This window comes from Moschus berezovskii, chromosome 22 (genome assembly GCF_049115385.1).
Source record: "Moschus berezovskii isolate FMDL1 chromosome 22, NW_MosBer_1.0, whole genome shotgun sequence".
NCBI classification, from domain to species: Eukaryota; Metazoa; Chordata; class Mammalia; order Artiodactyla; family Moschidae; genus Moschus; species Moschus berezovskii.
This window is the reverse complement of record NC_142481.1, coordinates 33,958,155-33,972,519: the sequence shown is the minus strand read 5'-3', so window position 1 is coordinate 33,972,519 and position 14,365 is coordinate 33,958,155. Positions and strand designations below refer to the sequence as shown.

The 14,365-nt window shown below is 35.6% G+C and overlaps 1 protein-coding gene across 1 annotated transcript in view; it reads right to left on the bottom strand.

Annotated features, from left to right (window-relative positions):
• Positions 1–14,365, bottom strand: part of CDH8 (cadherin 8) — a 381,309-nt gene that overhangs the window by 53,410 nt on the left and 313,534 nt on the right. Inside the window, exon 9 of the mRNA XM_055412624.2 lies at positions 4,529–4,646. Within this exon, the coding sequence (XP_055268599.1) occupies positions 4,529–4,646 (118 nt within the window). The remainder of the gene's footprint in view (positions 1–4,528; positions 4,647–14,365) is intronic.

Below are 14,365 nucleotides of genomic sequence, written 5' to 3'. Positions count from 1 at the left end.
CGGTTACTTAGATCCATCAAAGCACACCTAAGGGGTAGATAGGTGGTGTTGTCCTTGGTATCACAGATGAGAAAATTAAGGCTTAAAACAACTTGTCTGCAGTCAGTAATCTCACAAGGCAGGTTTCTAGAGGATCAAAAGATGTGAAAAACATAATGACTGAAGTTGGCCATTGAATTGAGATGGAAATCCTGCCAAACAAAACATGAATTACACTCTAAACAGGTAACTATGGAACAGACATTGAGATAACTGAAGGCACACTTATTTCAAAGCTCCAGTCAGCATCTCCATTATCCAAATTAATTATCAAAATCAGGCCTTTTAGAGTGAGGTTCTTGCTAATAGAATTTTGGTTAATGAAGAGTCATCAAGAAGAGACAAAAACAAAAATAGTGTCATCAGATACTCTGGTTTCCCCGCTGTTTTTCCTAACCAGTAATCTCAGTTCAGTTCAGTTCAGTTGCTCAGTTGTGTCCGACTCTTTGCGACCCCATGAATCACAGCCAGGCCTCCCTGTCCATCACCAACTCCTGGAGTTCACTCAAACTCATATCCATCGAGTTGTTGATGCCATCCAGCCTTCTCATTCTATGTCGTCCCCTTCTCCTCCCGCCCCCAACCCTTCCCAGCATCAGAGTCTTTTCCAGTGAGTCAACTCGTCGCATGAGGTGGCCAAAGTATTGCAGTTTCAGCTTTAGCATCAGTCCCTCCAATGAACACCCAGGACTGATCTCCTTTCGAATGGACTGGTAGTCTAACCAAGCTATAATTGAGGCCAAGTCCATGTCTTTCTTTCCCATGGACCCTCTTTAGGGCAGAGTTTTATGTTTATTCTCATTACTCTACACATGTGATTCAAATATTTCAGTAAAGATTCCCATTTTTCCAGCTGGCTTTCTGGCAATTTCCATCAAATCTTCTAACTGCAGTGTGTAGGCTAGAGAAAATCATGTTTCTGTCAGCCTCAGATTTTCTGCATTCAAGATGTTTCTGTATCTGGGGGAAGTTCATTTATCTTCCCTGACTTGTTATAGTTAATTGTTGAATATCTTCCATTTTCACAATTAGAATGGAAGTCAGTACTGAAGTGCGGTCAGTCACACTCCCTTTGTTTATAAATTCATCCAACTGGAAGATGAAGAAAATGATATCTGGGGCTGTATAACTGAGAAGATGTAAGTTGTGATTGTTTAGTGTGTACATATGACGAGTGACTCATCACATTTTCGACTTTTGTTTTCACCTTTGTCTGTGTTGAAGTTTGCTTTCCTATTCTGGCAGGAATATAATTCTCATATATTCAGAAAGAGAATTATTTGTGAAATCACTCAACTGCATAGGAGACAAGAGACAGTTAATTTCTATCTCATTTTGTTTTTGATTATGAATTAGTCAGCTGAAAATTGCAGAAGGACCAAGGTATATGAGAGGAGAGAAAGATCACAGTAAATTTGAACTGAAAGACATGCTGCAAGTTTCTTAGAAAATGCCAAATACTGAAACCATCTCCCTTAAAGATCCAGTTAATAAGAGGAGCCATCCACCCGTCAATTATGGAGTTGACTATGTTGCCTCTCTCAAAATATTAACCCTTATCTGGTGGGCTGGGACTTGTAAATCATGATGTTCTCAGTGGAGAAACATCAGCTGTTGACCATTTTAAAGTCACTTTGAAGAAGAAAAAAAACATTCTGAATATGAGTTTATCATTTGATTTTCTCATGTTTCAAACATAAAACATACCATAAAAAAATACCATAGTTTTAGAGTAAATGATGTCTAATATTTGAATTTTTTTTTTGATTCTACGACTTCTTTCCATTACTTTAATGGTTTCTACACATTAAGAGGAGACAAATTGTGGTTTGTTTCCTATTTTCTTAGAAACTATCCAGATTCCAAAAAAGTGAAACAAACTCAATGAATTTCTGATCTACGAAAAGAGAGATAGTGTATAAACTTGAAATATCTGTTTCAAAGACCTGTGGGTTCATGATTTATTCTATGGAGATGCTGAATATTTGGATCCTAAATCCAAAGTCACAGAGAACATATGTCCTAGTTTCTATAGGACAGTCCTGGTTTATGGTTTTTCTAGGCATAAATATAAATAGCAAACCCTTTCACTTAAAAAAAAAAATCCCAATTGGAACAATAAATTATATGGTCTCTCTTTACAAAATAAATCAACATATAATTTTATATAAACAATCATGGCACAGAGAGTGTTCTTTCTCTTCTGAATCCTTTTGTGATACCTAGGACCCCCTTTTATTTTTATTTTTTTTGCAATTATTTCACACACTTGTGAGGTAAGTCAAAACTTAAGTCGTATTTTCTAGTTTCAAGAGAAAACAGATAATCCACATATCTTTAATATTTTACTGCAAGTTTTATTGAAATGTGTGATGGGGCACAAAGAGCTTTCCTAGGTGTACAAGCTTCTACTTTGTATTCATTCTAAAAGTTTGAGAAAATACTTGAAATGCATTCACCTTAAGAGGAAAATCTCATCTTTAAAGGGTTTGCTGCTGCTGCTGCTTAGTCGCTTCAGTCTTGTCCAACTCTGTGTAACTCCATAGACGGCAGCCCACCAGGCTCTCCCATCCCTGGGATTCTCCAGGCAAGAACACTGGAGTGGGTTGCCATTTCCTTCTCCAATGCGTGAAAGTGAAAAGTGAAAGTGAAGTCACTCGGTCATGTCCGACTCTTAGCGACCCCATGGACTGCAGCCTACCAGGCTCCTCCGTTCATGGAATTTTCCAGGCAAGAGTACTGGAGTGGGGTGCCATTGCCTTCTCTGTTAAAGGGTTTAGGGCATGAGTTGGTGATGGACAGGGAGGCCTGGCGTGCTGTGATTCATGGGGTCGCGGAGAGTCGGACACGGCTGAGTGACTGAACTGAACTGAACTGAACTGAACTGAAGTACAGTACAAAACTACACTTTCACAGGCATGCAGTAACAACCTTTCATTCATCCAATACATTTTTATGCAATATCTTTGAGCCATACCTATAACGGCCATATCTTGAATTGCAGAATGCATAGAAAGCACCAAGGAGCTCAGAACCTGGGATGGGAAAACATTTCTTCACAGAGAATTTTTAAATGTAGGGCATTTGATATACAAAAATAATGACTGATACCTGTTAGTTCACAATCAAAGTAAGAATTGCCCACACTTTTGCACAGACTTTCAGCTCAGTTTGGAATTTCCAAGGGGGCTTTCATCTTAGGCATAGTCATGTGACTTCCGCAAAAAGGAAATGTTGGCAGAGTTACCCAAAAAACAAAAACAATGTACTTGGATTGGAGCTCCTAATTAAGGGAGGCTAACACATGTAACTCCATCACAGAGGAAAGAGATCAAGATTTCATCTCCTTAATGTTTGTAACAGTGGAAGCCAGCTGAATGAGTAATATCTATATAACAGCTTTCTCATTTCCTTTTCTGTGATGCATTCATGATCCTCAAAGAAACAAGTAGCATTTTGTTAAAAGGTAAGGCCAGAACATACTTTAACAAGGGCCATACATGTTATTTCACTTCATAAGGGAAGTTTTATCAAAATTCACTGCCTTCTTGAAACAGAACAAAGCAAGTAATCCAAATGTCATGAAGCAGATTTTACTCTTCCAACTGAGTATAGTTTTTTTTTTTTATAAGACCATTCATAAATCTAAACAAATGCCTATAATAAAGCCAGAAGACAGACCCTGACAACACATTTATTTTGCTAATCATTCTGTGAAACATCTGAAATGAAGACTTAAATACATCTGAGCCAAAATAAATAGCTAAAAATCCTTGTTAAATATACTGCAGCTTAGAAAAGAAAAATGTATAGATGTGATAGACTTTTAAAAAATGATCTATGACCTTCCTGTGTAATAGACAACAGTTAAGGGAAACGGTTAATCTGAGCTTGGTTCTTAACAAATAATGAAATGGATTAAATGTTCTCTGTGAGTAAAAGACTTAACAATAAAATCAGTTCATATTAGCACCAAAATAACACTGATAAGGAGCGTCCTTCAAGAAGGATTTTCAGATCTAATTGCTGTTGTCAAAGTTGGTACAGGCTTAAAACAAATACCTCTAATGTGTACCCACAAAGCAGGCAAAATTAGAATAGGCTTTCCCTAAAGACTTGGTAAACATTCAATTAAAACTTAACAGCTGCAAAGTATAAGCCAGCTCCTCCTCTATCAGATATCTCAGTATCTTAAAATTACTGGAACTTTCACAGGGTTTAAATCTTTATTGTTAATTTCCTATAAGTAAGGTGATTGAGGTACTGCCTAGGATAAAATTAACTTGCACATTCACAATTTCGGTATGTATTATTTGAATACTGGAAAGAGGAAGCGATGCAATTACCATGACTTTAGGCTGATAAGCTAAATTTTAACTGCTCATAGGTGAAGAAAAAATACTGTGCTGATATTTTCAGTGAAATTATGAAATCACATCCTATTTTCTGATGCATATCCTATCCTTTTTCCCAATGCTAATATATTTACCTTCATTTTTCTTGATGGTAAAATTCGGATTGTTGACCATTTCTGGAAGAAGACTGTATAAGAAATAATGTCCATTTTTGGGATCATCTTTGTCCATGGCACTCACTGTTTGAATGACCTGTAACATAAAACTTGACGTCAGCATTTCTGATGACATCAGAGGGCTCGCACTGCCTTTAAAAGCTGAGTGACATTCCTTTCATGGAGTGATACTTTGGTCCAAGGAATCTTTTCCATTTTCTAAATTGTTATAGATGGTTTGTGCCACGGATAAGGAGAAACATTCATCACTTTGAAACCTAGCTCTGATAAGTTCATGAAAATTAAGGTCATTACCTTTGTGTCCATTTATTATCTGTGGCTTGAAATAGCAAATTTCAGGATATTTGAAAACATTTTCATTGGACATTTAGAGGTTTCTTTCCACTTCGAGTATGGGCAGGCTTCTAGAATGAAATTTGGAATTGTACAGTGATTGTAGTGTGGCTTCTGGGAGGATATTGGAGGTAAAGGATTTACATCTTGAATCCTCACAGCTCCTCTTTCATTTCGCTGATTAGGCTGTAAGTGCCAAAAAGCATGTTCCTGGACACAAACATCACTGCCACACACCTTTCTGAAGAGTTGTGTCTTCTGTTCCCTCCCAATAATGAATACTGTTTTTAAAGCTAGTGGATAACACATGCAAACAATGCTTTGGAGTGTATCCTAGATGAATAAATTATAGGGCTTAGAAGAATTACCACTGTGCAGAGAATTGTTTGGATAGATACACATACTCAGAGTCGGTACCAGTTGAATGTGCTTATTTCATTTGCAGAGTTGTGTTAACTTAGTGCTAAGTTGTTCCTTGGGATGTCAAGAGAATTCACTTAATAATTCATATCTATAAATTTGTGATATTAATCACTTCAGTATGAAACACTGGGCAACAGCTAATGGAGTAAAAATAATAGCTTATACTACTATTGTAAATAGCTACAATATAATTTCTACAAAAAATAAATGCCTATGAAGCATGACTGTCAAGGAGATACCAGATTTACCATCAAAAATTAACATGGAAATACTTTTAGGTTTGTGAAATTTAGAGAATACAATTTGATGCCTCATATGTCTGTTTGAACAATTATGTTCTATTCAACTTTGCTAGTATCATTAAAGAAAAAATTGGATCACTTTTTTTTTTTTTGAGAAAGATATCATTGCCTTGGACCTTATTGCCTACATAAGATGAGAACCACAATTTCATAACATTTCCAGTAGCTTAGAGGTTTGCATTGTATCACCCACATGCTATATGGTAAGCAGTATATCAAGGTTATTTCAGGCATAAATGAGATAACTTCTCTCATTTTCTATTTCTCCATTTTTAAAAAATGAAACATATTCCTACTTGGTAGGTATTTTACTCTTGTTAAGGATCTTGTGAAATGTCTTACAACTTTACTTAGCTTGAGTAACAGAAAATAGCACAAAATATAACTCACGGATAAAACAATGAGATAGCCATTAAGGTGATAGACTCTGAAATAAAGCTGTCTTGATAGAAGTCATAATTACTAATTGCATGACATGGAGCAACTTAACTCTTTTTGAAACTCAGTCTTCTTGTATTCCTAAATTTTAAATGAAAAAAATACTTTTCATAGGATCCTGTTCTTTAGGTAAATTCACATCAATTTTGTAATATACTGTCTGGTTCCTAGTAAATGTTCAATGAGTATTAGTCATCATCATTATTATTGACTATTTTTTGTTAAGGTCAATACCATTTTTTTCATGACATAGCACCTTAATAAGTGTAACATCTTTGATATTACACGAAAAGGGCCTCACTTCTATCAAATTAGGTGGGAAAGCAATTTTATTTACTATATCTAAACAACTGGCATATTTGCCTTGACATTTAAGGGCAGAGAGATTCCCTGAGGTTCCAGTTTTATAAAGAAGGGGAGAGACTCTGAAACCCAGATGACTCTTTTATTATATACAACCTACACATACAAATATTGAACAGAATAATTTTACAGGAGCCTTCTTTTAGGCAGTTACAAAGAACAGAGCGGGGGAATTACTTGTGAGTACATGTAGCATCATCTTCTTCCTTTACCCAGTTTTGTTTCAAAAGACGTCTATTCCCAAGTGCACCTATTGAAGAAGTAATTCCTGAAGTGTATGAGCGCACGTGAAGAAGATCAGGGGCTTTCCCTGGTGGTCCAGCGGTTAAGATTCCATGCTTCCAATGCAAGGGGCATGGGTTTGATCCCTGGTTGGGGAATAAGATCCCACATGCTGTGTGGCATGGCCAAGAAAATATTTAGAAATGAATAATAATAATAAAAATAAGAAAAACAAATAAAAAAAGGATTTCTTGATATTCTGGGGGTGGAAATCATTCAAATTTAAATGCATTCTTGAAGTGTAATTAATGGATAGATCTCCTACAAGCAATACCATTCTTAATATTTCTAAGTCATCTTCATGAAAAAGACTCATACATGCTGGTAAGTGAATATACATGTTAAGCTCTCACAACCAAAACAAAAGAGGCAATAATTTAGCTTACCTGAAGTAAATGAGTGTAATTACCTGTCATACCACGTCTCAGAAGTTTGGTCTAAATATTACACCTGCAATGAATATTTTTCCCACCGTTTATTTAAGCCAGGAACTCTTTAAGACATGTGACTTCTTGAGCTTGTTGAACCAAAAACTCTTGGAATAAGGCCTAGAAATCTGTGTTTTAAACACTCTTCTTGGTGATGCCGATGCATACTTAAGACTGGGATCACTCCTTTGAGTCAAGGGAAATGATTGGTGTCTATATGTCCCCTGTTATTATTCATTAGGAGAGTTTGTACTGTCAAATGCACATCAAAATCAGGGCATCATATGTTGGGGAAAAAAGTGTTGAAATGGTGAACATTTAAATTATCCTCCAAATATCCTATGAACTGGCTATGGTTTGGACTTTGGTTTAAACCATTTTTGACACTTCATTTATTTTTAATGCAGATGGCCTGGCTGGTCATTTTCTCTTAAAGTAGATCCTGGTAGATCATTTGGAGGACTTTATGCTATTAAAATGCATAAAGTTACCCATGTTTAAAAGGCTGAAATCTTCATTGATGTAATAACATCTGAACACATTCGATTTTAAACAACAGAAGAAAAAGAAGCAAGGAAGTGCACCTCCACACAAGCAGATTTTATAGGCACACTGAGTTGATGGCAAATGAAAAGTGCACACATTTTCCACGGTGAACTACTTAGACATCAGTTGATTTTTTAAGTAATTGGAGAACTATTTCATGAAAATGATATAAAAATTTTGGAGAAGTTGTTAATTTGTTCATAAATGATGAGTTGGTGCTTCTTCCCCTCTCACTGCTGTTATCGATACTACTATTGATATGGAGTGTATTGATATGCTACACACTACCGTGTATGTCATACAGACACAGCATTTAGTTTAGGGGACATATGTACACCTATGGCTAATTCATGTTGATGTCTGGCAGAACACAACACAATTTTGTAATGCAATTATCCTTCAATTAAAAAATAAATTTTAAAAAAGCATCTAGTTCAAATACTTTCTAGCAATAAAGTTAGGATGCAGTTGAAAAATCGAATGTTTGATAACGTATTGTGGATTACGTTCAAAGGAATCTAAAAGCTAATATACATCTCATCAGAAAAACAAAGCTTATCTGAGGTCAGGCATAAGGAAATGAATTTCCAGGTTATACTTGGATTTCCACGGGAGCAGACTCTGACTTGAAATCAAATGACCTTTCTAAAGGCATAAAACTGAAAAAAGAAAGTTTTTTGAGAACTGTGGGCCATATCATAATTCTGATTCTTAAAAAAAGATGATTCATTGGTAATCAATAACATTAAATCTCAAATTATAGAGAATAGTAAAGCAAACCTCAGATTGCTCTTATTAAAGCATTTTCTTAAGCTTTAGTTTAGACTTTTATACTGACACAAAAATATTTTGAATAGTACAGTTTTGCTGTCATTATTAACTTTTCAAAAGGCAAGCAGTCAGCAAACAAACACATTTCTGGTGATCTGATTGGTTAACAATCTTAAAATCCTCGTGGAATCTATTAGAATATACCCTCTGAGTTTCTGCAGGTATTATTCATTGATTTGTTCTTAAGAGATGAGTGGGGTTTTTTTTTTTTTTTTGCCCTCTCACTGCTGTTACAAAAGTATCTGACATACGGTAGCTATTTAATAAGCATTGTCTAATTGAATAAGTGAGTGGATGAATGCATAAATCATGTCAGGCATACTTTAGCATCATCACTAATTCTTACGTAACCTTGAGAGGTAGACATGAAGAACTCTAGTGCATCAAAGACATTATGACATCTGATTCCAAGTAATCTGGATAACAAACTCCTACATCCTCCTGCCCCTGTGTCAGTTTGCCTCAAAATCTTGGCATTCATACCTTCTGCACATGTACTTCAGTTAAATTGGGGCTCAGACCTCCAATATTTTGGATAGCATAAGGATGAACTTATCCATCTTTGCCACCTATGTTATTTATTTTATGAGTATTAAAGGTTCCCTTTTGATTTTAAAGGTGGTAGAAAGTGAGCAAGTGAGGAGACATCAAAAGCAGTACAGAAAGGACAAGATAATTTTTGGTTTTCCATTCATTCTTTAGCCTATTATTGATGGTTTTTATCAGTGTTAACATTCTTGAAATACTAACTTCTAATTTCTTAGATTGGGTTTCCCTATGGCTCTGTGGTAAAGAACCCACCTGCCAAGCAGGATACATGGGTTTGACCCCTGGGTTGAGAAGATCTCCTGGAGTAGGAATGGCAACCCACGCCAGTATTCTTGCCTGGGAATCCCAGGGACAGAGGGGCCTGGCGGACTACAGTCCACGGAGTCACAAAAAAGTCCGACATGACTTCACAGCTACACAACAACAAATTACTTAGATCAGTAGTTTTCAACTTGAGGGAGGAAAAAATTAAACATGAAAGCAGAATTGTAAGAAATTATTTATATATGCACTTATATGAAAGGAGGGTCTGTAGCTTTTATCAGATTATCATTGGTATCTCTAACCGAAGAGAACAAAATAGGCTAAGAACCATGTCCGGAAAGAGTGATGTTTGAAAATATAAATTATGTCTACAAGAGAAGTCACCATTTATGCCAATGATGATGAATTGAAAAAGGAGGAAATACAGGAATTTGAGAAATTACATTAAAACCCACAGGATGACCCAATTATCCTCAGTTATTTTCAAAACTTTGTAGCATAGTTCTAAATAAGCACTGTTCATATCCATTTAATGGATAGTCCCTGGATACTTTTTTTAAAAAATAATTTTCAAGGCAATTCAATTTCTACCAAGATTTTCCTTTTACTCCCCAAAGTGTCTTCTTATGTCTTATTTCTTTGCATGAATATACCCTTGTCTTTAAAAAGCACTAGGTGGCACTTTAGAGTATGTATCTTAGAGGTCTGAACTATAGAAAATGAACAGCAAGAAAATGCAGATTAGATTGTATATGTTTCTTTTAAACACTTAGTAAAGTCCTCAGACCTCTGGCTAGACTTTTGGGACCTGTGTCTTCATTAACCCACCTTAGAACTTCCAACATTTTTGTTTCATTCTTTTTCACTCCACTTTCCTTTACTGAAACTGAGTTGACATAAAATGATACAAAGCAAAGACCCTTGAAGGATGCATTTATACAAAGTTTGAATTTTCCAGTTGCTCCTGTTTCTTATTTTCTTTTGCTGGTCTCTGCATATTTCATGTGAATTTTGTATAACTCTGAAATGATTAATATTTATTTAAAAAAATTTCTCCATCACTTGCTCTGCTTTGAAAACCTCATTAGTAGGGCAAAATTCACAGTTTTCAACATAGTTTAGAAGTCTCAACTTGCTTTTTAGGCTTATCTCTTCTCCATCTTTCACTATATAATTTCACAGGAATATTTCCTGATGCCTCATGAATATCATAAACATTACTTCCTAGGCTGAAAATGCTAAGCATAATATTGTTTATTCTTCTGAAGCAAGATTTTTCCAGCTGAGTTCCATTTACCACTTGTTGTATATTTTTCTATGAAGGAAATTCAAAAGATTTTATAATCAACTATGTTTGGTAAAGGCCAAGGACCATTTGGTTCTAACACATTGGGGATTCATATGTATTTATTAATGCAAAGGGATATTATAGTTAAACAAAATCAATACAAGATAATGTTGTTTAACTGTTTAATACAGTGGTTCCCAACCTTATTGGGAAAAACATGCACATACACAGAGATACACCACATACTATAACATTTACTGACACACTTTACCGTAAAAGTGTTTCTCAGGCATTCCCTTTAAGACATGCTATCCTCTAAAACCCCACATGGATCTTAAAGTCCTGGAGCCCTCTTTAATCTCCTTTTGAAGGTGTTGTGTCTACATAGTTTAGTGGTTATAGTACTAACTCCTTTTGCGTCTCTGCCCTTCTGATAATACATCAGCTTCTCTTGGTATAAAGTGAAGTGAAGTGAAAGTTGCTCAGTCGTGTCTGACTCTTTACGACCCATGGACTATATAGTCCATGGAATTCTCCAGGCCAGAATGCTGGAGTGGGTAGCCTTTCCCTTCTCTAGGGGATCTTCCCAACCCAGGGATCGAACCCAGGTATCCCGCATTGCAGACAGATTCTTTACCAGCTGAGCCATAAGGGAAGCCCAAGAGTACTGGAGTGGGTAGCCTATCCGTTCTCCAGTGGCTCTTCCTGGCCCAGGAATTGAACTGGGGTCTCCTTCATTGCAGGAGTATTTTTTACTAACTGAGATAAAATCTTGCCCAATTTATGTCACTAACACAAAGCCTAGGATGACAACCTCCTAATGGTCACTGTCAATTTCACTTTCTTCAAAAAGGTGTGCTCATCACCATGGCTTGCATGAACAAATAAAAACAAGCATACACATGTGACCACCATGTTTCCATCTAAATTCTTATTCACTAGCTTGAAGGTTGAAAATAAAACAGAGTAATCATTCAGTAACAGCCCAAGATTTGTAAACAATCCTTTATACCATTTTTTCTCCTGTGGATCATTACATATTTAGGTGAGGGGCCAGAATAAAGCCTGTGGATTTGGATTCATGCAAGAGGATCAGCCAAAACATACAGAGGCTGCAAACATGATTTCAAAAAATATTTAAATTGTATGTGGTCCTGTAAGTTGATTCCAATGTACTTGAAGAAAATAATTATATTATTCCACAAATTCATATGGGGAGAAATGGTGTAGGAGCCCTTTCTTTACCCTTGACAAATATAAGACTTGTAAGTTATAAAAGGAAGAGTTACTCCAATATAGGGGAACAGACTGTCCTAGCTTATATTGACTCATTTAGGGATTATTTATAGTGTTTCGCTCCAAATCACAGCTCGTAAATATATATCATAACACATATCAAAACCAAAAAATTCTAATAAAATATTTTGCTATTAAAATTATGAAACTAGTTAAAATATATAGTACTAGTTATAATAGTTATTTATTGAACACTTGATATTAAGCTGGATATTCCTAAAATATGTTTAAACTAACAGAAGACCCAAGGTTACAAAACTGGTAAATGGCAGATCTATGACTCAGACTTAGATTGTGCTAGTTTCAAACCTTCAAAACTTCTGTTTTTTTTCACTTTGCTTTTTTTTTTTAGCTTTCCCCCTCTGTCAAAATTACACTCTAAAAGTTATGCTCGTTAGTGACTGTCTTGAAATGTTTTGTTACATGTGTCGTCTTCACATAGTTTTATGCGTTCCACTGATTTACCATCTCCTTACTCCACCCAAAGTAAAATGAAAATTGTATTTTATGCATTTTGTTGAGGCTATCAGTTTCATCTGCTCTAAAATCAATCTTCTCTCCCTCTTGTGTATGCAGATAGATCCTGAAAGATGTCTTCTGGCAGGAAAGTTAAAATTAAATCTTCTATATTTATTGTTTAATGAGTGTTATAAAATGCCATAATTTCACTTCATTGTTTAACATTTATTAGAAAAAGACCAACAGAAACTAAATATATATATGTATATAAATAGAGTAGCAAACTCATTCACTGCTGCTGTTTATCAAGGGCTAATTCTACTTTTCTTATTATGTAGAATGCTTTTGAATAGAGCGTGTTATTGATCATGGGAGTTGACTTTTTTTTTTGAAAAGTGCTCATTCTTGATCAGAATATTATTCTCGTTACTGTTTTTCCAAAACAGTTGCCATCCTGGCAACGGATTTCCAAAATCTGCTCCTTGGGAAGCATTGTGAAACCCTAGAAAGTACAGGGAATGGGGCACCTTCAAGAATAGACTTTGAAGCCCATGCTTCTTGCTTTTCATGGGTGTGGATAGACTCTTACTCTTTTCTCAGCCTCAGCTTCCACATCTGTAAAACGTCTTTACACCACCAACTCCAAGCACAGTGGTGCTGAGTGCATGCTAGATGTCTGGATGTATTACTGGATGCATGGAAGCATGCAGCCTCCCCATTTACCTCTCCCCCACTTCACTGCCAGCACAGGCCAGGCTACCATTATCTTTTGCAATTACATCCTTCTAGATGCTCCTCCTGTTTCATTGCTCATGCCCGCATCTGTGTGTGTGTGTGTGTGTATATGGATTTTATTCAAACATAATACTCTTTTTGTCCAATTTCATTTTTCTTATTATACTCTTATTAAACTTGCTTATTACCCCTATTATTCTCAGCCACAGATGTCTTCAATTTTTCAAACACACCAAGCTTTTTCTCCCTTCAGGGTCTTTGCACAGACATCCTGTTGGCTAGAAGACTTCTGCTTTCACTTCTTGTATGACTACCCTCTCTCATTTTTTTTCAGTTTCAACTTAAATTATACCCATTTAAAAAGTAACTATCTTTCAATGCTACATAAAATATCTCTGCTTTTTCTTTACTCTCTTCTGTCCAAGTTGTGTTAGTGCTTTTTTCAGCCTAATTTTTAAAATTTATCTTATTGATTCATTCTACCCTTTTTATTGTCCCTCTTCCTCGTTCAGTTCCACTGGGGGGGAACACTTTTTCTGTTATTTTCACATTGTTTTCCCAGGTAATATTACAAAACTTAGCATCCTGTAGATGCACAGTAAATATTGTTCAATAAATAAATGAATGATTTTTCATTTATGCAGTATATGTCTGTGAATAAAACAAGTGTCTCAATGGTAATATGAGAAATTAATTATTAAAATATTTGTCACTGCTAACTTAGAATGATGATTCTAAAATTTTGTGAATATCCATTACATGAAGAACATTGGCTAGATACCTATTTATAAATATAGGCTATTATCTTTTTCTTTAACCTGTGATAGTCCCATGATAAGCAAACTTTATATGCCTCAGTATTGGTCAGAGAGAGAAAGGATTAAAAGAGATAAACTAAAGTATGTTTTTAACCCAGACATAATTAACTTGATGCGAAATAGCACATCTCGACTTCTACAGATAATGATGAAGCTTAAATAATGTTCCACTAGATTTATTTACAGTAACAGGGAAGCGCCTTTCTGAAGGAAAAAAAAAAAAAAGCACTGAAAGGGTCTGTTGTTAACTAATTCTCGAATGATAAATATTCTCTGAGACTCAGAGACCTTGACTCACATCTCATATTTTCAGTCCCTGTGTCACTGAACCATCAGGAGCAAACTATTCTAATTCTGTATGTATGGTAAGCAAGGGGTAAGCATCTAAAATAAAATCCTAGAGAGACCCTCTTGAGGAGATAAAATGTAGAACAGTTATG